Raw genomic sequence first — 22341 nt, 5'->3', positions numbered from 1 at the left:
TTTTGCACTCCCTCTGAGCTTTAAAGTCATGTGGTTATGATTGTTGTCTCAGATGATATTTTCCTCAGGGTGGGGCTAAAATGTCTTTGCAATGGAGGTGCCCTTGAGTGAATAATTAATCAAAATAGGCTTGGGTATCAATCACTAATTAAGACATAGAGAAGATATTTCAGTAGATTTTTAAATTTCATCACTCAAAGAAAGACTGTTTTAAGGGGTGAGAGGGGTTTCATTATCCAAAGAAAATACTTCCACTATTATTAGTCAGAAAAATTTATTTAAAGTTCTGCATATAAATTTATATAAAGTTATACCCTGAGGTCCTTAGAGAGTCCCAAGGCAAAAAGGTCTGCTTTAGCATAAGGATGTACTATGTAGCCTTTCAAAAGGATGAATTTTAGTTTTAAAATTTTTATTCAACTGGCTGGATATTGAGACCTGAAGGCATTCATTCTGAGGACATTTTTTTATAATCCACCTGTAGGATAAAGGTGAAGACAGCTAATCCTTACTGATTCCCTGCTCTCCTAGTGCACACTTGGTTTATTTTTACAAAAACTGTTAAATAAAAATATATTAAACCAACTGGATCAAAGTTAGTTGTGGTCTATTAGATAAATCAGTGCTCTCTCAGGTGCTGGGCTGCAGTTCAATTCAAAACATTTGTCTCAGATTAAATTAATTTAATGGTCACATCTCACATATCTTAAAACAGTGGGATGTTCTGCTTGAGAAAGGCAGAAAATGGAACTAGCACGAATGATGGATTGTTTCTTACCTTTAGGTGGTCTTTTTAGACTTGAACTTATTTTGAGGGAGAGCTGATCCTGCTTATGTTGTCCTTGGCTTCTGAGTTAAATGAAACAAAACAAACTTGTCTCAGGATTCTATTTTTCCCGTCAAGTGTGAGCAGGATTTTAAGAAAGATGGTCCAAATATTACAGTTCTATGTATGTGAAGAATTTTCATATTTCTATACTCCTTTAATTACAGAAATTCTCTACTTAACCAACTAAGTAGATTTAATTTTTGCAGTTATTGAGGAGAAAAAAATGAAAAAAGTTACTTTTTATTATCTTTACCTGATTGATAACAATTTAAATGCATTTGAGGAATATCCTAAGTCTGCTTCTTTTATCTAAATCTACTTGCACTTGCAGAACTGTAAATGAAGGAGACATGGAAGTGCTGTATTTCAGGGCTTTGTTCTGTAAACCTTAAAGGAATGAAAATCTTTTTTTGATTAATGGACCTGCTCTCATGAGTGATGACTGTCCCTCTAAATGTTGGTTGGTTTTTTTTTTTGCCCCTATTATCTTATGTCTATCATTATATTACAGATCACCCCTTTTGGCAGTATGAGTATTAAATTCACTAATTAAATTCTCTAAAAGGAAAAAACTGACAGATTCTTGGATTTGTTTCTTAAGGTCTAAACATTTTTATTTAGCTTTTTTAATGCCCCCTGCTCCCTTTTAATTGCAAAACATTATGGCCATAATCAGACATAATGAATAGATACCATTTCAGAACATATTGTGAATAGATGTCCTTTTTGATCATCCAGTGATTGCATCAATTTGTGACAGATGGATTTGTCCTGGGGATTAAAGAATAGTTGCTGTGTTCAAAGAAAATACTTCCACTATTATTAGTTAGAAACATTTTTTGTTTTATTATTTATTTTATTAATTTTTGTTTGTTTGTTGTCCACACGCTTCTGTTGAGCTAACCAAAGCACCAAATTTGAAGTCAGTGCTAGCTTTCCTCTAATTCCTAGTTGCTGAGAGAACCTAATTTAGCAGAAAGCCTGCCCACACAAACTTAATTTGTCAGCATTTTCTGACAAAGCTTGAAACACTAGAGGTGGCTTTTGGCAGTGGATACTTTCTATAATTTTTGGGTTGGTACTAAAATGATCAAGGCTATCTTTCTGTACTGTCAAGTCATTGCCTTAGATTGTACTTCCATAATGAATTTATGCTGGTCTGCTGTCTCTTCATGCCTCCAACTCATGACAGTGACCATATATTGGACCAAAATCAGTAACTGATCCAGTTAAACTGACTTAGAAGAACAAAACAGAAGTAGTTTTGGTTTGCATCAGTTCCCCAGTCAGGTTTGTTGTGTCAATGTGTTTGTGCCAGGGTACAAGAAGGTTACTGAGAAGAAAAAAGCAGTCAAATGTACTGAACGGGGAAGGAGTATTTGTTTCTGGGTCGATGGGACCTATTTGCAGACATAAAGTGTTTGCAAAACTGGTATCATGTCATAGAGTTGCACTGAATCCCAAGCATGTCACTGGATAGGGGTAAGAAAAATGAGTGAAACAATTTGTATGGAATCACAGAATCATCAAGGTTGTAAGTGACCTTCAAGACCAGTGAGTCCAACCATCAGCCCAGCATCACCTGAATCACCCCTAAGCCATATCCCCCAAGTGCCACGTCCAGATGCCTCTGGAACTTTTCCAGAGATCCTGTCTCCACCACCTCCCTGAGCAATTTATTCCAATGCCTAAACACTCTTCCAGTATTTTTTTTTTCTAATATCCAGTGTGAACCTCCTCTAGCACGATTCAAAGCCATTTCCTCTTGTCCTTTCATTTGGGGCATGGCAGAAGAAACTCCTTTCAGGGAGGTAGAGAGCTGTGAAGTCCTTCCAAGCCTCCTTTTCTCCAGGCTAAACAATCCCAGTTCCCTCAGTCACTCCTCACATGACATGTTTTCTAGACCCTTCAGCAGCTCCCTTCCCCTTCTCTGGACATGCTCCAGCACCTCAATTCCTTTCTGGAAGTGAGAGGCCCAGAACTGAACACAGTACTCAAGGTGCAGCCTCACCAGTGCTTAGTACACTGGGACAATCACTTCCCTGTGATTCCATCTTGTTATCAGTTCATGATTGCCAATTTTCTCAAAGATTCTCATGGAATAAAGATAAAAACAATTCACTTTTAGATCTAAAGAAATTTGCTTCTGGATCAAAAGAAATTTAATTTATAACTTGTATTTTAATATTTTTTAATGAAAATATTTGTAAGTGTAATACAGTGATATGGTTCAGAAAAAGATATTGCACTTCTGTCTTTCTGTGCAGTTCTCCAGAAGATAAACATCCTCTCTTTAGCTTTTCCTTCTTTTCATTTCCCTAATTCTTCTTGGTCTTATACAGTATTTTCAAGTTCATTAAAACATTATATTTTTTAAGCTTATCACCAAGCTTGGGCCTCTGGAATGGATACTTAATACTCCCAGTCATCACAGAGTTCATCATGGTAAGATAAAAGTGAAACCTCTTATTCCTTTTTTTTCCTCAGGGTCACTATTTGTATTGTAATAGTAATCTAGTAAAATTGTACTGTAAAATCAGTTTTACAAAAAGATTTTAATTTTGACCTCTACTTCAGAGGTGGTCCCTATTCAGTAAGAAATTTCACAGTTTCTAAAAAAATATAATCAGAACTTGTATTTAATTTAAACATTTTTTTTTTGTTTAAGAATAATTATTGAGGAGAAATTAAGTCTGGATAACATGAACAGTTAGAAGACTTTGAGAAAAATATTCAATGTTTTTAGGTATGAAGAGTGATAGAAAAATACTTCATCCTTTCCTGGCTACTGAGTCATCAACAAACACTCTTTTGTACTCAAATTTAAGCACTGTTTATGTGAAAAATATGGCTAGGTTTTAGAAGAACTTTTAAATATTTTAGTGGAATTTGATTTCACATGTTTGAATTGTTGGTAAATCTCACTTCCCATTTATTTGAAATCTATGCATAATGGTTGATTTTTATCAGTATTCAGAGGCCTTCAAGACTGTACTGCATGTGTAAATTGTACTAATAACTCCACTGCATACTGAACAATGCCATGAGTGTATCTGAGACACAGAAGTGGATTTCACAGATGTCCTTAGCTCATTCAGTGTGCAGAGATAATAAGTTTAAAAAAATGAGGGATTGGAAGAACAGTTTGAAACAGACTCAAATGCAGTTGCATGTTCAGAGGATGTTACTCATGTTTATTGTCTCCTCACAATCACTGTATCCAGAGCAGTGGAGCTGTAAGTGTCTAGTCCTTAAAATTTGCACAGCTACTGGTAATCCTCAGGGAGACACTCTGTTCTTATTTGCTCAGCTGTAAATCTGAACTAATGCTCTCATCCTGATTGGAGTCAAGCTAAATCATTATGGAGCTGATCAGGGGCTGTACAGTTGCTCCAGACTATCTCCACAAACTTAGGGATGTGTAACCAATGCTTCTTCACTCATAACTTTGAGAGGACTTCTTATATACAAATATATTCCCTAGAAAACGTAGAAGGGTTTTTTCAGTTTTCCTCACATTGAAATTAATAGTGCAGGATCAGACATGTGACATAGAGGATAGAGACACCTGACAGATATTAATAAGTACACATATATGTATTTAGTATATATTTTCTTAGGTGTAAACTGATGGAATCATTTTTGTTTGCTTCTAAGTTTGTCTTTTATAAATATATTTTGACGTGGTTTCCTCTCCAAATTTCAGAGAAATTTTGGACACGATGCATTTGATTTGTGTGTTTGAATCTGAACAGAAAGAGAGCAATAAGCTATTAAGGAAAAAAATATATATATAAGTACAAGGAGTGGTGGGTTAGCTGTCTTTTAAAGTTATTTTTACTTTATAATGTGATGCAAATGATGATTTTTTTCTTCATAATTCAGTTCCTAGTATTCTGATTTATCCTATTACTTGTCTCATAATTGATTTTTATTATAGGTAGAAATCCTTACTGCATTGACAAAAATTATGGTGGCACGCTCATTATCTGGGACAGGATATTTGGTAAGTAAAAGAAGGTGTTCTCTGTCCTGTTGAATCAGTGTGGAAAAAATATGTATACTTTTGAATTGGATTGGTTGTCATTCTTTTGTTTTCTTCTTCCATCAGGAACATTTGAGGCCGAAGATGCAAAAGTTGTATATGGCTTAACACATCCAGTAAATTCATTTGACCCCATCATGCTCCAGGTGCTATAGTTTTTATCACTGATTCTGATACCTTCAACATTCAGTCATATTCAAAAGAAACTCCTCTCTTAGGCACAGTTGAGGCCATCCTTCCATTGCTGACCAGTCAATTACATTATCTGCAATTTCTTCAGTACTTCATTATGAGACAGCCATTTCTACTCATTGCACTGAGTATATGCAGAGCTTGTAGTAATAATGAAAATATATAACAGAAAAATTAACAAATAATTAGAACAGTGATATATAAGGTGTTGGACTGAATGAGGTGTTTTGCAGTGCAATAATAAATAGTGAAGCGCAGACAAAAGCATGTAATAAAAAAAAGAAAATTAATTAGTGTGGTGCTTCTTAGATTTATTAGCTCAGGTTTCACTTAAGCTAGGTAAAAATTCTCTGCAAAAACATGAGAAGCAGTGGAGTCCATATTTGCTTTTCATGATTGCTCATCCAAGGAGGAATCTCAAAGAAAGAGAAATTTTACTGTCAGGGCTGTCAGGGCTGTAAAGTGGGAGGATGTGCAATTATATTCATTTCAGTCAGATCCTAAGTAATTTCATTACTGAGAGTTGTGTCATTTCAAGGTCCCAGAAACCAAATCATACTGCATAAATATAGCTTTACAATATACCACTAAATACTCAGGAGTGATTACAGGAGACACAGATGGAAAAACAGATTTTTCTCTGAGCAGAAGTCATTGTAATCCTCACCAAATTAACCAAGGGCTTCATATTGCTTTTGCCTATTTCAGCCAGGTTTTCTGAACTGTCTTCATCTATTTCTAATTTATTATCTTTAAAAGAGTTTGAACAATCATTTATTTGAAAATTAAAAATTAATAAAATACAATGTTTTATTAATCTTTATTTTGCGAACAATGAAAAATTGCATGCCTTTTTTTTCAGTTACGTCCCTTGGCTCATGTTTGGAACACGTTTTGGGCCACACCTGGATTCTGCAATAAGCTTTCTGTCATATTCAAAGGGCCAGGCTGGGGACCAGGCAAACCTAGACTTGGCCTTCCTGAGGAAATCCCAGTGGTAAATAGAACATGCACAGGCTTTCAGTTGTGTGTAATTTACTTGGGCCTCTTAATGCTACTGGATCAATGTTAAAAACTCTACACATGCTATTTTAAATTAGCAAATTAGCAGTCATAAAGCATGGGGGAAGATGAATTGGGAAAAGAAACTGAAGGAAATGAATGTTTTAACTGTGGGGTTTTTTTTCTTTTTATTTGATGGAAAAAGTGTGTTTTTTAAGTTATTTTTTCATTATTCATTTCCTGAAGAGATTTTCAAATTTTTTTCTGTGGAGTATAGTAATTTCTCCTTTTTTTCAGCTGTAGGCATGCACAAACACACAAAGTTAAACTGTCTCAAACTAGATAGTACATAAGTTTGACAGTAGATTATCTTTCTTCAATTAGCTGTCACCCCTTTTGTGCTTTAAGTATAAAGAATATTAAGGAGCAACAGGCCAGAGCAGGTCACTGTTGAAAGCAAGTAACTGTTTTGCTTTACACAGATCACTGGAAAGGAAGTTCCCTTCAACCCACACGTACCAGCTTATCTTAATTGCTATGCACTTGTACATTTTGCTGCAATATTGGACTTGTACATCGAACTTCTTGCTTCTATGACTGTAAGTAATTCCTTCCCTTATGAAATAATATCTCCTGCTACCAGCAATGACACACAACATGTTTAAATATTAAAGGATTGGGCAGCAGCTCTACAGCCAACTCATATCTTCTGTGAACTACTAAAATAATAACTAGTTTCTGTAAAAGAATTCACCTAAATGGCTAAATATATAATTCATGCTATTAAATATAAATTTGATATAGTTTAGTAAACAGTTTTTAATATCCATATCAGTTATTTACTTAATAGAAATATTTTGCCTAGAAGAAGTATGGGTCTGCTTCAGTTTTTAGTACCTCATAAGACTTGAAACTATGCAGTTTTAAGATGTTGAGATTGGTCATACCATTAGATGCCCAGGCTTTAGAGGGAAGATTGCAATGGCCTTGCAGTGCTTGCAAGGCTGGTGTCAGCATGAGTTCAGAGTTGGAGGAGCACAAAGTCAGGGCAAATTTTTCTTCCAATCTCCAACATACAAGAGCATTGATAGAAGCACAGCCAGGAGAGGTGTGTATTTATCACCACAGACTTGGCTGGTGGCATCTCCATGGTGACTGGTTCCTCTGTGGATAGCTGGCAGCCTGTGAAGGTGAATTACCAGGCCATGTCCACCTAAAAGAAATGAGACATTAACTACTTACAGGGTTTCACATCCTTCCAAGCTCCCTTTTTTCTTTCTGTCTTTCTCCCTCATTTGCTAAAGCTAAAATTTCAGAGTTATGAAGAAGGATTTAATGGATATAATATTCCCACAAATAAAGACCTTTCAAGATGTACAGAAACACCACAAAACTCTATTAATTTGATAAAATTCCCTTTGGTTTTCTTCTTAAGCCCTTTTTAATACCCCCTTAGTTAAAGAGCAGTGCTCTTGCTGTGTTTGTGTCACCCACATTGCCACAGGCATGCTGTAAACACCCAAAGGGCCCCCTGGGTTCTTCAGCCTTGTCCTGGCATGCTCACCTGGCAGTCTCCAGCCCTGGGCCAGCAGTGGTCACTGCCCCCTGCCCACCTCATTGGAAACTGCAGGATGCAGCATTCCTGGTATAATATAGAAGTTACTTCAGGCATATTCTTTGGATTAGTATGGAGTTATTATATGTGCCATGTTTACTTCTGCAAAGGGTCACACTGCAATTGCAGGGAATTAGGAGATTACTAAATCATCTGAAGTTTAGTCTATTATAAGGATAGGAAATTAAGCCAAAGGTATGAATAAATACTTCCAAAATACACAAGTCAAACAGTGTACCTGATTGCTAATGTTCCTGTATTGAGAAAAACCTCTGCAAGATTTTCCAGAGAACTTCTAGGTTCCTACATTTGCATGGGAATCAAACTCTGTGTTTGAGTTTTTTCCATTTGTTTCATTTTGCACTCAGATTGTTTTTTTTTTGTTTGTTTTTTTTTTTTGTTTTTTTTTGTGTTTTTTTTGGTTTTTTTTTTTTTTTGGTTTTTTTTTTTTTTTTTTTTTTTTTTTGCTCTATGCTGTTGCTTTTAGCAGCCAGAATTAAGGAGTCTGGTTTTTTTCTATTTTATTCTTTTTTCTTTTGGCCTTTTTCTGGTCCTGGAAGGAAAAATGGATGGTCCACATTATTTTATCTGCTGGTAACTGCAGCTGTTTAAGAATAAGTAATAAAGAAAGTTGAAAAATGCACCCAAGCCCCAGATAATCACTACATTCTTTCCGTCGTGGAGGAAACGTCCTGAGGATCCTCCATTTATGAACTTACTGTAGAAAAGCAACTAGAAAATTCTCTGCACAAAACTGCAGGGTAATAATGTAGTAAGGATAAGGGGAGCACAGGGGCCTGGAAGCACCTCATCTCAGGACATAAACCTTCAGCGTGGGTGTAGAAAGTGCTGGTCCCAAGGCACAGTTCCAGCATTGCTCTGCAGTACAGTGGAGAAGCTGTCATGAGAAGGAAGCTTGTGTATGAATAACTTTACTTGGCAAAAAACCTTTCTTCAATATCAGTTTTCCACTACACTGAGTTATGAAATGTCTATGGATACAACTGGAACGTTCTGTCTGGCTATGAATTATGTCATAACTGTGGCATAGCTCCATAAATGGAGAAAACTAACTGTTTTCCTCATCTTTAGGTATAAGTTCCATTTCATAACAGCCATAAGACACAGCACACAGCTATTACATTTCTCAAGTGATTACAATTGCTCAGTGTTTGGTCTCACGCCCTGTAGAAGTGTTAAATTTCTCCATCCATAAAGAGCAACCATATACCTTCTGTCTGAATGACCTACATTTAACTTACGAAAAGAGCAAAACAGGAAAGAACAAATATATATTTTCCACAGGAGAGAGCATACAGTGTTTGTTTTCTGTATAGTGATCTGCACTACATCCAGCGAATAAAAATTGCTTTCTGAGCTCTGCACATCTAGATCTGATCCAAAGCTCCTTGAAGAAATGGGATTTGGATCAGTCCCAGAGAGAGTGCTAGGAGTGTAAAACTGCAGTACATTCAAAGCAAAAGTCTCATAGCTCCAGAACTTCAGTTATATTATAAATCAAAGTGAAGTGCACCTTAAACACATTTTGCAGTGTCTTTTTTTTATTGTTAATAGATACTATAACATTTACTGTGCTTATAATTATATTAATATGTGAGCAGTTTCAATTAGATGGAAATTAGTAATATAGATCTCTTGAAAGTTAAGAACAACTAATGTATCCATTCAGTAGGACATCACAAAATACAGTGTATGTAATATTGCTAAGAATTAACTTTTTTTTCCCTAGGAATTCTAAGTTAAAATAAATTCATACAGCTAATGACACCTAACAATAGAAAAATCATAGAATCATATTAGCATTCCCAATTTGAATGTATCTGATCATCTGATGTATGAGATCAGGGCAACTGTTAACTTATGAAATGTGCTGACATCATTCCTAGAAGTTCTTTTGAACCACTGGACACATCAGAATGATAAAATGCATCCATGTTATTCTTCCAAAGGAATAAAAAACCCTACTTCTTTGCAGTATAAAAAAATCAATTTTGAATATTTCAATGCTTATCTAAATACATATTTGAAATAACATTTCCTTTGTTTAAATGAATTAGTTTTTTCATTACTAAAAAACCATAAAATAATATGCTATGGCATTCTGTTGATTACAAAGCCACGTAAACTTCTTACTAAATTCTATAATCCCCTTCCCCCCATTTTTTAAGGCTCAAAGATATTTTTAAAGCTTTAAATGAAATGAAAATCCAACAGAAATATTTTTTTCTGCTTGATTGCAGCCAATAACCACATTGCAGAGTTGTGGCTGACTTGTAATTGGAGAACCTGCTGTGGTCCCACATGCTTCTCTGTTTATACAAATACTCCAGTATATAAATATTAATTTATTTTTTATATATATCCATGCATACTATGTTTAGGTGGAACAAGGATGCTAACACTAATGAAGGTGTAAAAGGTACATTCTTTTTGCACTGCTGCTTGCAGTGCATAGATTTAATATATGATGTTAGTTTAGTGATATAATCCACTGACTATTTTGTTGATTTTGGTAGAGTAATGCCTAGAAAATGGATGCCTCAGCTGCCAGCATCCACTTCATAGGGTGATACATGTTTGAAAGCAAATAAAAGAATCAAAGCAGCATATTACTATACCACTGGAACTGTTAGAGAAAGTTAGTGAAGCAAACTAACAGTGGTAAAAATTACACTATATGGCTGCTTTTCTAGAAGATGCTATTCCCAATAGCATCATGGTGTATTTCACTGAAAATTTCTTGGTAATCCTTGACTGTGCCACGGTGTGCTCAGGCATTACAATGTCATGCTTTTGTGTGAATTTAATGATAACAAGTTTGAAATTAACCAGGATCTGCCAGTTGTGGTTTAGAGTCCTCCAGTCCCTCACAGTCTGGGCCAGAGTGCATACTCACCATAAGGAGTTTTACAAATAGCTAGTGTTCAATATAGTATAGTTCAAGTAGGAGTGTGTCTGAAGAGAAATGGAAATTGGCCTGAAAAAACAAGTCTGTAAAATATGATCACACCTGGCTCAGGTAGTTATTATGCCACAGAACCTCCTATAGCATTTTAACCATTTAAAGGCTTGTTTACATTTGAGTTTGATTTTTTTAAATGTTATAAGGTTGCTTCAGTTCTTCTGATTTATGAACAGACATTAAAATGTATTTCTATTCCCATTTTTTTTTCCTGGAACTCCATGTTTAATACCAATCTGAAATTTATTAATTTCCTGTCAAGTTCTTAGTCTGTGCTTTATTCTTCTGTGTTAGATATATGTGGGGGATAATTTTAGTTCTTTTTCCTGTTCTAGTAATGTAAATTATAATATATCTTTAAGCTAAGAAAAAAGTCCTTGATTAGAAGTTATGGGTAAAACCACCACTAAAATATGACCCTAAATTGTCTGCTTTTGGGAAGTGTTCCCATCATCCACTTAAATCCAGCTCTTAATGCAGTAGTACCAAATGTAGTTTTTAGGCTTGCAGTCTAGTTAATGGCAAGAAATGGAATTCCTAAAGTGCTTAGCTTATTCCCACATTCCCAGTGTGCTCTCTCCACAAGTTTCAGGAAAAGCTTAGGTTAATAATGGGTTTTTGGGCACTTCAGTGAACTTAAAGGCAGGTAGAATGAATCAGCATTATCTTATCTGCTGCTATCACTTTTCTGCAGCTGGAGTCACAAGGAAACCCAGATGCCTGGGACAAGCTAGAAGTTTGGGATCACTGGAAAGACAGAAAAGTTTGAAATCATGCAGCTCTTTAAAACTGGAAACTAAGGACACCCTTGCTCATTCATAGCATGTACTGTTGAATCCTTCCTGAAGACAGATATTAGTACTTGTATGAAAACCATTGCAGTTTTGTTCATTTTCCACAAAGTGTGATTTTAGCCATATATTGTAATGTAGCTACTCCATGACTTGATGGAAATCTGGATTTGATGTTTAGTTCTCTTTCCTGCCTAAGATACAAAACCTTGCTTCTCTAGTGCTCTGCCACTGTGGGAGCATTTTTCAGGCAGTCTGCAGGACCTGGTACACCACAGAGGAAACAAAGAAAAATCAGACCCACCTGGCAAGAATGAGTAGATTTTAAAAAAGGTGTAATTTTTCAGCTTAAAAGTGAGGACAGTCTTTAAGGAGAAAAGTCTTGAATTTCAGTCTTTGTTCCCTGGAAAACCCCTTTATTAGACAAGTAACAACCATTGAAAAGCCTGTCAAAGCATTTCTAAGAAATTTATGGGTGAGTTCCCTTATGCCTGTGCCAAATCATATTTTTCTTCGCTCACTTCTTGAATTTTTGTATGAACCAGATTGTACAGGAAGCTGAAGTAGAAGTTGAACTCAGTATGGCTAGATGAGCAGCTAAAGTACTCTTCATTTAATTAAATTCAAATAGAATCCGTGCCTGATTTTTACAAAAAAGCTCTTTCCAAACATTTTGTCACTTGAAAACAAATTTCTCCTATTGCTAATGATGAAAAGTATCATAAGGAGGAATGGAGCAGATTGGTAATGTGGAAATGCAGTAATAAGTTTGATTCTCACCTGGTACAAATTTGTGCAACAGAGTGGCTTGACAGGTGTCATTTGTGAGAACTGTGTTCTGGCTTGTAAACTGGTGAGGCTGCTGTTTAGCTTGCCCATTGCTGGGATTGAGTTTTCTTTGTTCAATAACTGTTGAGGATATCTAAGTAGGTGTTTGTGATGCTTCAGTAAAACAACAGAAACCCGCCCAGACTGTGTGGTTTGATGTGTTTTGCAAACATGAGCACTCTAAGTTCACACAGCTGTAAAACTTGAGAGTATCCTCCTGTGGCCTCCCATGCTCACAGATACTTACCTTAGATCTCTTTGAGGGGTTGGGGCCACGACCGAAGGAAGTTGGGCATGTCACTGAATGGGATTTATGGAAATCAGGGCAGACATTTGTGGAGTTTTATTTTTTCAATGCCTGCAAATGAAGCACAAGACGCTGTTTGTAAACTCTTTTGCTGCTGAAGCAAGAAAAGATTTCTATACCTCAGTCAGATCCAATACTTTTGTTTTGTTTTAATAAAATACAATAAAATTAAATTAAAAGCTTTTCAAAACTAATTTTTGAAACAAAATCAGGGAGGGAAAAAAGGAAACTGATTAAATATTTGATTTTCAAAGGCATCTGTATAGAATACAAAATAAATATTTAATAAATTTTAAAAATTCCAACTTTACAGTCAAAACAATTTCTGTTTTTATGAATTTTGTTTATGTCATTCTGATGTAAATTTTAAATAAGGATTAAATAAGGACAGAAGTCCTCATGCTGCGATTCATCTAAATACTCATGCACATGTTAATGTTTAAAAGTGTTTTAAGTCTGATTGAAGTTAATGAGATGAGCTAAAAAGTTGGGAATCAAGTGTCAAGTTGTCACGAAGGGAAAACATTAATTTTGTTTCATCTTAAACATGATCATGTCATGTGAGCTCTTATTCTCACCAGTACATTGGCATTTTTATCCAGTGGAATTCAAAGATGGCTATTGTAAAGACCTGGTAACATAATATGATGTTTAAAGAACAGTGCTGCTGAGATTTTTATCTAGAAGTAAGTTTTTTCCCCCTTGAGTAGAGTCAAAAGGAAAACAACTTTGGGAAAAACACATAGGACAGAAGGAGATAACATTAAACATTAATACAGTGTTCAGGAACCAACTGTGAATGTGGTTACTCTAGGTATGAGTGCTATCCATAGCAGATTTTTTTCCTAAAATTTAAAGTAGCAAATTACTTTAAAAGAGGACACTTGCTTCACTCAGTGAGTAAGTTAAAGCTACTGTTCTGTAAAAACTCCATTTCTCTCCAGATTACTCTAAATGAATTTTTTGTCTGCCTTTTAACAGATGTTGTCACAGGGAGCAGTTCTCTTGAGAATTGGCTTTATCATTCTGTCCCTGGCATCTTTTGGACTACTTATGGAGAACAAGTAAGATACAAAATATGTGGAGTTCTTTGTTCTTTCATTATGGGTTATTTATAACTCTATGTAAATCTCAGAAATTATATCGATAAAGAGATATAATCACCCAGACACATGGCTGTCTGTTACTAGAAAATAACACGTGACTAGCCAGCACCTAAATCCAGGATTGTTCCCATAGCAAGAAGGGACTACATCTGTGTAGAAAACCTTGCAGAAAGGTTTTGGGATGGGCTCTTCATGTGTTCCTCTGTGCTTCCATGTACTGGGGCTATTCCTCTGGGTTTGGGACCGTGGCAGGTGAATGGGACCTGCCAGCTGTCTGAGGCTCTTCAAGGTGGGATTGTGTGAGCCCTGTGCAGCAGGCCATAAGTGCCAGATACCGTGATGGTATATGAAGGGCACACAGTGTAGCTCAGAGTGAGCTCAAAATCATGTGAAAGATGGTGTAGACTTGAGACTATATGTCATCACTATAGCTTCAAATAAAATTGGATCTTGAATACACCAGGCCAGTGAGATACATTATGAAGTAGTCTATATGGGCACTGTGGTGCTAAAGAAGAGTAAGTGGCATCCACGTTTGCTTGCAAAGAACTTATTTGCTCTGACAGAGAAGAAATGTGGATTAGAAGTTTCCTTTGAGACTGAGGTGCCAGTTCTGCTTTGCACCTGCTGTTCACTATGTTTTCAGAAAGGAATACCTTTCACTTTTAAGGACTGAATAGTTTAATTCAGGATAGGTAAAAATCTGTCAACATGCCAGACATGTGAATAACCTAGGGAGTTAATAAAGAGGCATTAGTAAACATTTATGGAAGTAGACCACTGAAAATATTCCGAACTACTTATGTAGCAGTTCTCAGAATTTTGTTGTGGTAATTTTTGAGATCAAAGGACAGTAAGTAAATATACAGCTCCATTTTTATTAGTTCAAATATATTTTGCAATTACTGGTATTCTCACCACAGCAAATTCATGGTTGTAAGTCAATGTAAGGTAAATACCATAAAAACTTAACTTTAAGAAAGATGACTAGATGTAAGTGGAGGACATCACAAACTAATTCTGTTTTCTCTTTGTCACTGAACTTAGCAAAGAGGAAAAGATTGGATGTTAATCTGAATTGATTCTCTTTTCTAGGTCCAAAGCAGGAATTTTGGAAATCATCCGCTGTTTAGTCTTCATAGGTGCTTACGAACTTGGCTACTTTAGGAGTCATTTTTCCTTCTTGGGCTATGCATATGAGGTAAGACATTTATTTTAAAATGTCTGTGCTTATTATTCTAGATTTTTTTATCTTTCTCCAGAAAAGAAACACTAAACATTTACATTTTGCTTCCTTATTTTTCATTATGCTATTTGAATAGAGTATTATTTTTTTCTTATCTCATTATTTTTCACTTTTTATGATTATTTTGTAAGAAAATCATTCCAGTTCACTACTGAGATGCCAGTTGTCCTTGGAAAAAAGGTCATGAAGGACTGCATTTACCACTTCTTGCAAAAATAATTTACTTGTGATCACATGCTTTGAAGTGAACAATAGTAATGCACTGCTGATTTTCGATTGTTTAATTCTCCTTTAATGGGAGAAATATGAAAATTCTTGGAGGCTGGAAGACTTAAATATAACATTAATCCTGTGCCTCAGAAGCAGACTTTTAGCCATTGGCAAGGAGTGGATACAGGACAAAATAGACCTATGGTCTGATACGTGTGGTTACTTTTGTGTTCTTAGCATTCACTTTTATCCTCTTCATGCCTTTTGCTTTTTATTATTTTCATTTCCAGTACAGTTGGTATTTCATATCTCTTTTAATATTATCACAATGAAAAAACAATAATCATTGTTAGTATTCCTATCTGAACAACATTACCAAGCTACTTACTATTGGTTACCAGGAAATAATGGTTATTCATAACCAACAAGGTTATGAATGGTTGGCTGGATTGGTAGAACCTCATCAGAAAGTTACTCTTTTGGCTTAAAATCAGAAAAAAATCAAATTAGACAGTAGGAATTTAGACTCAGGTTCAGAATGGTTCCTTTGACTTCAAACATATGGAAAATTTATAGCATCTTTCCCATTTAGAAGTGGTCTCGCTTCTCCTGCTTTTCTAAAAGAAATGAAATTAGGAAAAAAAAAAAGTCTGCTGCTGCTGTGGGTCTAGGAGGTTTTTCTGGTTTTTTTTTTTTTTTTTTTTTTTTTTTTTTTTGTTTTTTGTTTTTGTTTTTGTTTTTGTTTCGCTTTTTTTTTCTGCCTGTGTTGGAAAACAATATCTATTAGACAATATTTAAAGCTAGATAAATGCCACTAATTGAGAATTGTTTCATTACTCCCCTGCCCCCCTTGTTACATTGTCAAAGGTGTGGTGTGTAAATCGAAGGGTTCTTGAATTCCTTTGATAAGAGTCTGCAAGAATTTAGCAGGTATTTTAAGAGGTTTACTTAAATATTATTTGAAAATTGCTTGTAAAATTTCCTTAGTAGCCTAATACAGAAGAAGGGCTTGAAGTGACAAATTCTAAAATTTTGGAACAATTTACCTTGCCCTTGAGACATAGCTTTCAGACTTGAATTATTTGGCTATTCAAACTGAACTCTGCGAGAATTATGTCATTATATACACCCTCAATTCCTGCCCTGCTGGTATTTTTATTTATATATATTTATTTATATATATATTTTATTCATATATAAAAATGTCTCTTACTAAGAAATGAGTAGAAGAAAAATATTAGATTAATATTCCTATTGTTTATAGGGAATTCTAGAGCTTCCTTTTCTTTCACGAAGAAGAAAATAAAATGAAGTGATTCTTGCTCTGTTCTTTATATGTTTCTGTCATTAAAAGAAATAATTCATTGTCGTCTTGAGTTCTTCTCTACTGTACTTTCCTATACTTTCTTCCTTGTGTTTGTTCCTTCATCCTTCATATTACAATTCTTTTTTTAGTCCTTTGTTTGACACTGACTACGTAGCCCATTTTTTACAAGAAACAGGACTACTTCTACACAAGTTTTCTTTGAAAATACTGAAAAAAACAAGTGTCTTTCAAATAATTTGCTCTTGGGCAAACCAGAATAGGTATTGTTTCTGAGTGATGCCAGTATTTCCACCCTTGACATTTTCTCACAAATCAACAATTTCATTATATTAATAGCTTTTGTGATCATACAATAATAGAATAGTTTGGATATGAAGTATAAAGATCCTCTAGTCCAATCCCCTTCAATTAGCAGAGACATCTTCAACTACATCAGGTTGCTCTGAGCCCCAGTCAACCTGATCTCGAAAATTTCCAAGGATGAGGCACCTACCACCTCATTGGACATTTTTTTTCCAGTGCTTCACCATCTTCACAATAAAAAATGTTCTCCTTTTTGCAGTCTGAATATTTGTAATGAACTTCAAAATGTCTCTCATTTTAAAATGAATGACCTACTTTTAAAATAAATGATCCACTTTTGCTCCCAGTGTATTAAATGCATGGTAGGCATGTTCTTATGGGTCTAATAGAATTTGTCAGGAGATTTTTCAGTTCATGTTAAAAAGTCTTCAAACAATAATGTCTTCCCTCAATATTGACGTGATCATTTTGAAACAGCAGTACCAGAAAGCATAGGAAATATATAAACAGATGGTTTCCCCAGAAATTAGGTCTAAAATTTATCCTAAAAAATGTTTCTGTTCATCATTCAAAGTTGTTTATCCTTCATAACATAATAACATAGGTAATCTGCTTGATTTCAAACTTCCTTTGCTCTGTTTCACTTTCATGTTCTCTTACAAATTTTAAGTGTAAATTGAAAGATTTAATTAATCATTTTGTTTTCCTCATGCAAATATCTTGTCTTTAACATACATCTATATTTAGCTGATTTGGGTCTTTTTAATCTAATATTTCTAGTAGTCATAACCAGAAATATCCTCGAAGATGTTGTCGTTACATCTTCATCCTTGTGTGTTACCAAATTAACAATTCTTTAGTAATCCATTGTTAAAGAATGAAAGCACAACATCATGTAAGAGGGTTTGTGTTGACTTTTTCTATAAATTAAGCCTTCAAGGGCATGATTACTTGAGGAGAAAGAAGTGTTTTAAGAATGTAACAAACAATTCTTTCTCAGAATTCTTAAGCTAATGGTGCACATTGCAGCAGATAAGTGCAAGACTGATTTTACCAACAGCATGTTCAATAATGAGGGGTAAAGTATGTTACTGTTTTCCATATGTGTGGGGGATTTTCTGCTACTATGTTTCATATGTTCCTATTTCTCAGACTACTTTAGGATCAGTAAAGATTTCTAAAGAACATAGCCTTGCAATACTATTTGAAGGGTATTCTCATTGCCAAAAATAGGTGCTTTAAACTGCAAATTACTGTGTTTGGCTCATAAGGAGACAAAATTACTCCAAAATTAAGGAGACTTGACAATTATCCGAATTACTGCATTGGAAGAACACCTTCTGAGTGGAAACTAAATGGGAAATAAAGAAGAAATGAGAGAAAACTAGGGAGCCAGTTAGAGAGGGGAGAGGAACAGAGGAAACAAGGAGCAGGCCTTTCCCACTTTGTGATTAGATTAGCTCAGGTGGACATGAAAAAAGCATCTGAAGATGGCAATCTGAGTAGAAGGAGCAGTCTTGCCCTCTGGCTCTTACCCTCCTTGCTGTCTTGCTAACTGGCTTTGCTAGCAGGACTGACTAAGCCAGACAAAGATTTTTTTCAGGTAAGTGATGCAACTTGCTGTGGAGCAAGAAAGTTTCTTAATGCTGGGGCTCAGGGAAGGAGGAAGCAAAATGATGTTATAGTTGTGTAAGAAAGAAAAACTTCTGCTTTTGCTAAAGCTGCAGTCTTAATATGTTGTTATGTTATGTCTGCAGTCAAGTAAAGCCAGCATTGACTCCATCAATGCTTTGAAGTTGTGTGTTACCAGACTTGGTTCCTTATGAAAATTATGTTATTTTTCTGATAATTTAAATACATTTTCCTCCCTGCTATTGTATTTGAATTCATTATATGATATACTCATGGGGATCTCTCCCAGTGTCCTTTTCTTCTCCAAGAAAATAATTTGAAGCTATCATCACTACAAAAGTGACCACAGGAGGTGGAACAGTGTACATTCCTCAGCAAGCATTTTCTGTTTCTTTTCCTGTATATATTTCATATGGATGATTAGGTCAATGTGGGAGAGGGAGTGATTTTTTTTGTTGTTGTTTCTTTGTTTGAGGTTTTATGTGTTATTTGTTTATTTAAGAAAAAAGTAGTGATATATGAGGAAATTTTTATATCTTAAGAAAATTATTTTGTGGGTGGAGGTCAATAAAAACCTTGGTGACAGAGAATATATTTGACTGGTTTGAAGAGCTGGTGTGTTTCTTTTGAGAATCTGTGCTGCCACATCCTATATTAGTTAGCTTTCTTTAGGCTGATTACTTCATGCCTGCGTAATGTGATGATTGTGTGTATTACTAAAGCCAAATCATTTTCTGTCAGACTGGGCCTGGAGCCTCCTAACCACCTGGAGGTAGCAGAAAACATTGCTTGTGTGTTCAGTTATGTGACAGTTCAGCAGGCACGATATGTAAAAATAAATCTGTGATGATGGTCCACCTCTTTAAAGTGTTTCCATCCAACTGCACTGGTTTGGCACCAGCCAGCATATTCCATGAGCTGAATTTGGTCAAACACTGGCTGTTATTTGCAAGTAGTACTAATGAGGAGCAAGTAGAAATGAGAGCCATTGACATGTTGTTGGAACTCTTTTAAATTAAAACTCTGTTTTAAATATTTTCACCAACTCTCATAGTAGCTGCAGCTCAGACTTAAAATAAGAGGCTAGGAGTGAGGAAGAGGGAGGAGGAAATAGATGTCTGTCTTGATGTGTTTATCTTTTACCTTTATTGTAACTAAGGCATTGTATCTAAGAGTTAATCTTTTCATCCTTCTGCATTGCGACTTAATGAGCTGCCTGGCTATGCCACGTTGGCTGGCATGTGTTAATTTACAGGTAGGAAGGACAACAAATCTAGGGCAACTTGAGTGGTGGAAAAGGGAGAAAAAGGGAGGTTTTATGTGTGATGTTTTAAATTAATAACTTGTTTTCTTTTCTATGTGGGCATGTGGTACATTAGAAATATAACCAGCTTTGGAAGATATACAGAATCTTGTGCTGCAGGGTATAATTCAGCCCTTAACTAATGAAGGTAGAAATGAGCTTTATTGTGGTCAAATAGCTTATTTGCTCCTCCAGAGTATCTAAACATGGTAGATGCATCTGTTCCAAAAACTTTTGGAGACAGTATTCTGTACCAAATAGACTGCTTCCCTGATCTTTGATGCAATTCTGGTATTTCTTATGGCATAGAATCTAATTGGTCTGGATAAAATATAAAATATCACTTTATTAAAGAACTAATTTACACTGTATCATGTGTTCTACAGAAGTCCCTCTTAATGTGATATATTATCACACTACTTATTTTTCCTTTCATCATACAAAGAGCTGCTGTTACCTCACTTGTTTCTTAGTATAATTTACCAGTGTTGGAATACTGACTTATGAATACAGACATAAAACAAACATTTACTCATAAGAACTTATTTCCACATCAACGATAGTTTTCTGCTCTGTAGCATTTTTTTCTTGGTCCCTCGTTACGATCATCTGTGCCACATTTCAAAGAGCCGCGTGTCCCATATTTGGTTTCCATTAAGGTGAAAACTCCATGCCCTGTGCTGTGATTTATGACCTCAGCATTTATGCAGTCTCTGTGCCATAACTAGATTGGCTGGTGTATTTCAAATATATTTTAGAAATGAAACTGGGGATGGAAGGAAACTCTGCTGCCTATGATAAAAAGCCTTGTCAACACACATGGAATTAAACAAACATGCGTTGTAATCGTTTTTTTCTATGTTAGCTTCATTCAGAAAAGTTTGCTATGCCATGCAGTGTATCCCAGGGACTGGACTTTTAATATTCTTGACAACTGCCCTAAGGGGAATAATGTCCCTTAGAAAAAGTCACAGTAAAATCTGGCAGTAGATTAAGTTAGTTTCCACTTAGGTGTGACAGCAGTCATTACTGATTTTAGACTTAGCCAGTTTGAGCGTCGGCTTCACCACCATCAACTAAGGACGATGATGTATAGTTCCAGATGCTCTGGCCAATTGACCGTAAAATTGCTCTGCATTTCTGGCAGAGCAGTTGAGCTGGAGCTTTTAAAATCTCCACTCCCTGAGCTCAACACCCTTCCCCCTCTGCTTAAAAGCTGCTCATTATTCTTCTTCTGCCCGCTGATCTTAGTAAAAGAAAAACTTCTGGAATCAATTAGAAGTGTCTGCGCTTGATGAGATTTGCACGTGAGTTCGGAATTGCGAGGCTTTGATAGTGTCAGCCAACAGCTGCAGTTTCAGGTGGTAAATCTGGGAAGGAATTTTCCAGGGTTTATTTACAATCATAAAATAAAACAAAAATCAAGACAAGTTGGAAACCATCTAATGTGTTGTTAAAATGAAGCCTGAATTGGGTTATATATTTATTAAAAAAAAAAAAAAGTAAACTGGCAGTTTATTATCAGGATCTTTTCAATTACCTTGCAATTACTAGGCTGTACAGAGCAGCTGTAATAAAACGCAAGCTATGGTCTACTTGCTGTAGTTTTACCTATGAAAGAAGCATCTGCTATTACTTTTGTCACTTTAATTGTTTGACAAGACAAGGAGGTAGTCATACTTAATAGAAATCAGAAGCATGCAGCCAAAGATAAAGCAAAGTAGTTCTCTGAACATAGAAAATACATCTTAACATATACTGACTGAAATTTTGTGTTTTCTTTTGTCAACACTTGCTCTCATAAAGTTTATTTTCTAACCCTTCTTATCCCAAAGCAGTCAGTGATTAGCATGTAGCTGTATGCAGTTTGCATTTTAAAAGTAACAGCCATGCCAATGAGATTATTAATGTTCAGTTGTATATCTGAGGGTGTCTGCAGAAATGAAGCTCTAGTATTTCACACATCTTGTTACTGATGTAATTTGGTTTGTAAGTCAAAGCAATTTTTTTCTATAAGACAGTAATCCTACAATCCCTGTCAAATTGCATTCTTTTCTACATCATAATAACACATGGATAATGATAGAGATCTCCATACTAGCGAATCACTTCACTGATATTAGTCCCTAGTGACAACTGACATATTCCACATGGGTAGATATTTGTCTGTGTAACTGTAGTTGAAGTACTAGAGTATTTTGTTTGGGTTTTTGGTTTTGTTTTTGGGGCTTTTTTTGTTAATGCACAAATGCATGGATTTGTTTCATACCCTGTGTTTCCACAGATGTGAAAGACTCATGCTGACAGAGCTGTTGCTTATTGATCACTTTGCACTCTCATAAGTGTTACATTCAAAGTTGATTTAAAATGTCATGTAAAGTACATTGCAATGTCTAAGAGTCAAAGGCAGGGTAAGATGGGCAATTCGTGTGTCCTGGATGAAAGACATTGGCTTACTTGTGGAGATTCCCCTTCCACGCAGGTCATGTGAGGAGAAGCAGAATATGCGGTCTGAGGAGTGCAGAAGGGCTCTCCCAGCCATGAAGAACACCCCTGAGTGGGCAAACTCCAGCTGCACCGTGCATGGCCAGTGTGTGTGTGTTTGTGTTCCCTGGGCTGTCT

At 35.6% G+C, this 22341-nt stretch overlaps 1 protein-coding gene across 2 annotated transcripts in view; it reads left to right on the top strand.

Moving 5' to 3' along the window:
* Nucleotides 1-22341, top strand: part of AGMO (alkylglycerol monooxygenase) — a 186099-nt gene that overhangs the window by 94187 nt on the left and 69571 nt on the right. For both annotated transcript variants that reach the window (XM_063152398.1, XM_063152389.1), the window contains exons 6-12: nucleotides 3208-3274; nucleotides 4770-4835; nucleotides 4941-5020; nucleotides 5929-6063; nucleotides 6551-6667; nucleotides 13574-13656; nucleotides 14794-14899. In XM_063152398.1, coding sequence (XP_063008468.1) covers nucleotides 3208-3274; nucleotides 4770-4835; nucleotides 4941-5020; nucleotides 5929-6063; nucleotides 6551-6667; nucleotides 13574-13656; nucleotides 14794-14899 — 654 coding nt within the window. The remainder of the gene's footprint in view (nucleotides 1-3207; nucleotides 3275-4769; nucleotides 4836-4940; nucleotides 5021-5928; nucleotides 6064-6550; nucleotides 6668-13573; nucleotides 13657-14793; nucleotides 14900-22341) is intronic.

Source organism: Melospiza melodia, chromosome 1 (genome assembly GCF_035770615.1).
Source record: "Melospiza melodia melodia isolate bMelMel2 chromosome 1, bMelMel2.pri, whole genome shotgun sequence".
Classification (NCBI taxonomy): domain Eukaryota; kingdom Metazoa; phylum Chordata; class Aves; order Passeriformes; family Passerellidae; genus Melospiza; species Melospiza melodia.
Note: the sequence above shows the minus strand (reverse complement) of the source record. Positions and strands in the feature narration are given on the sequence as shown.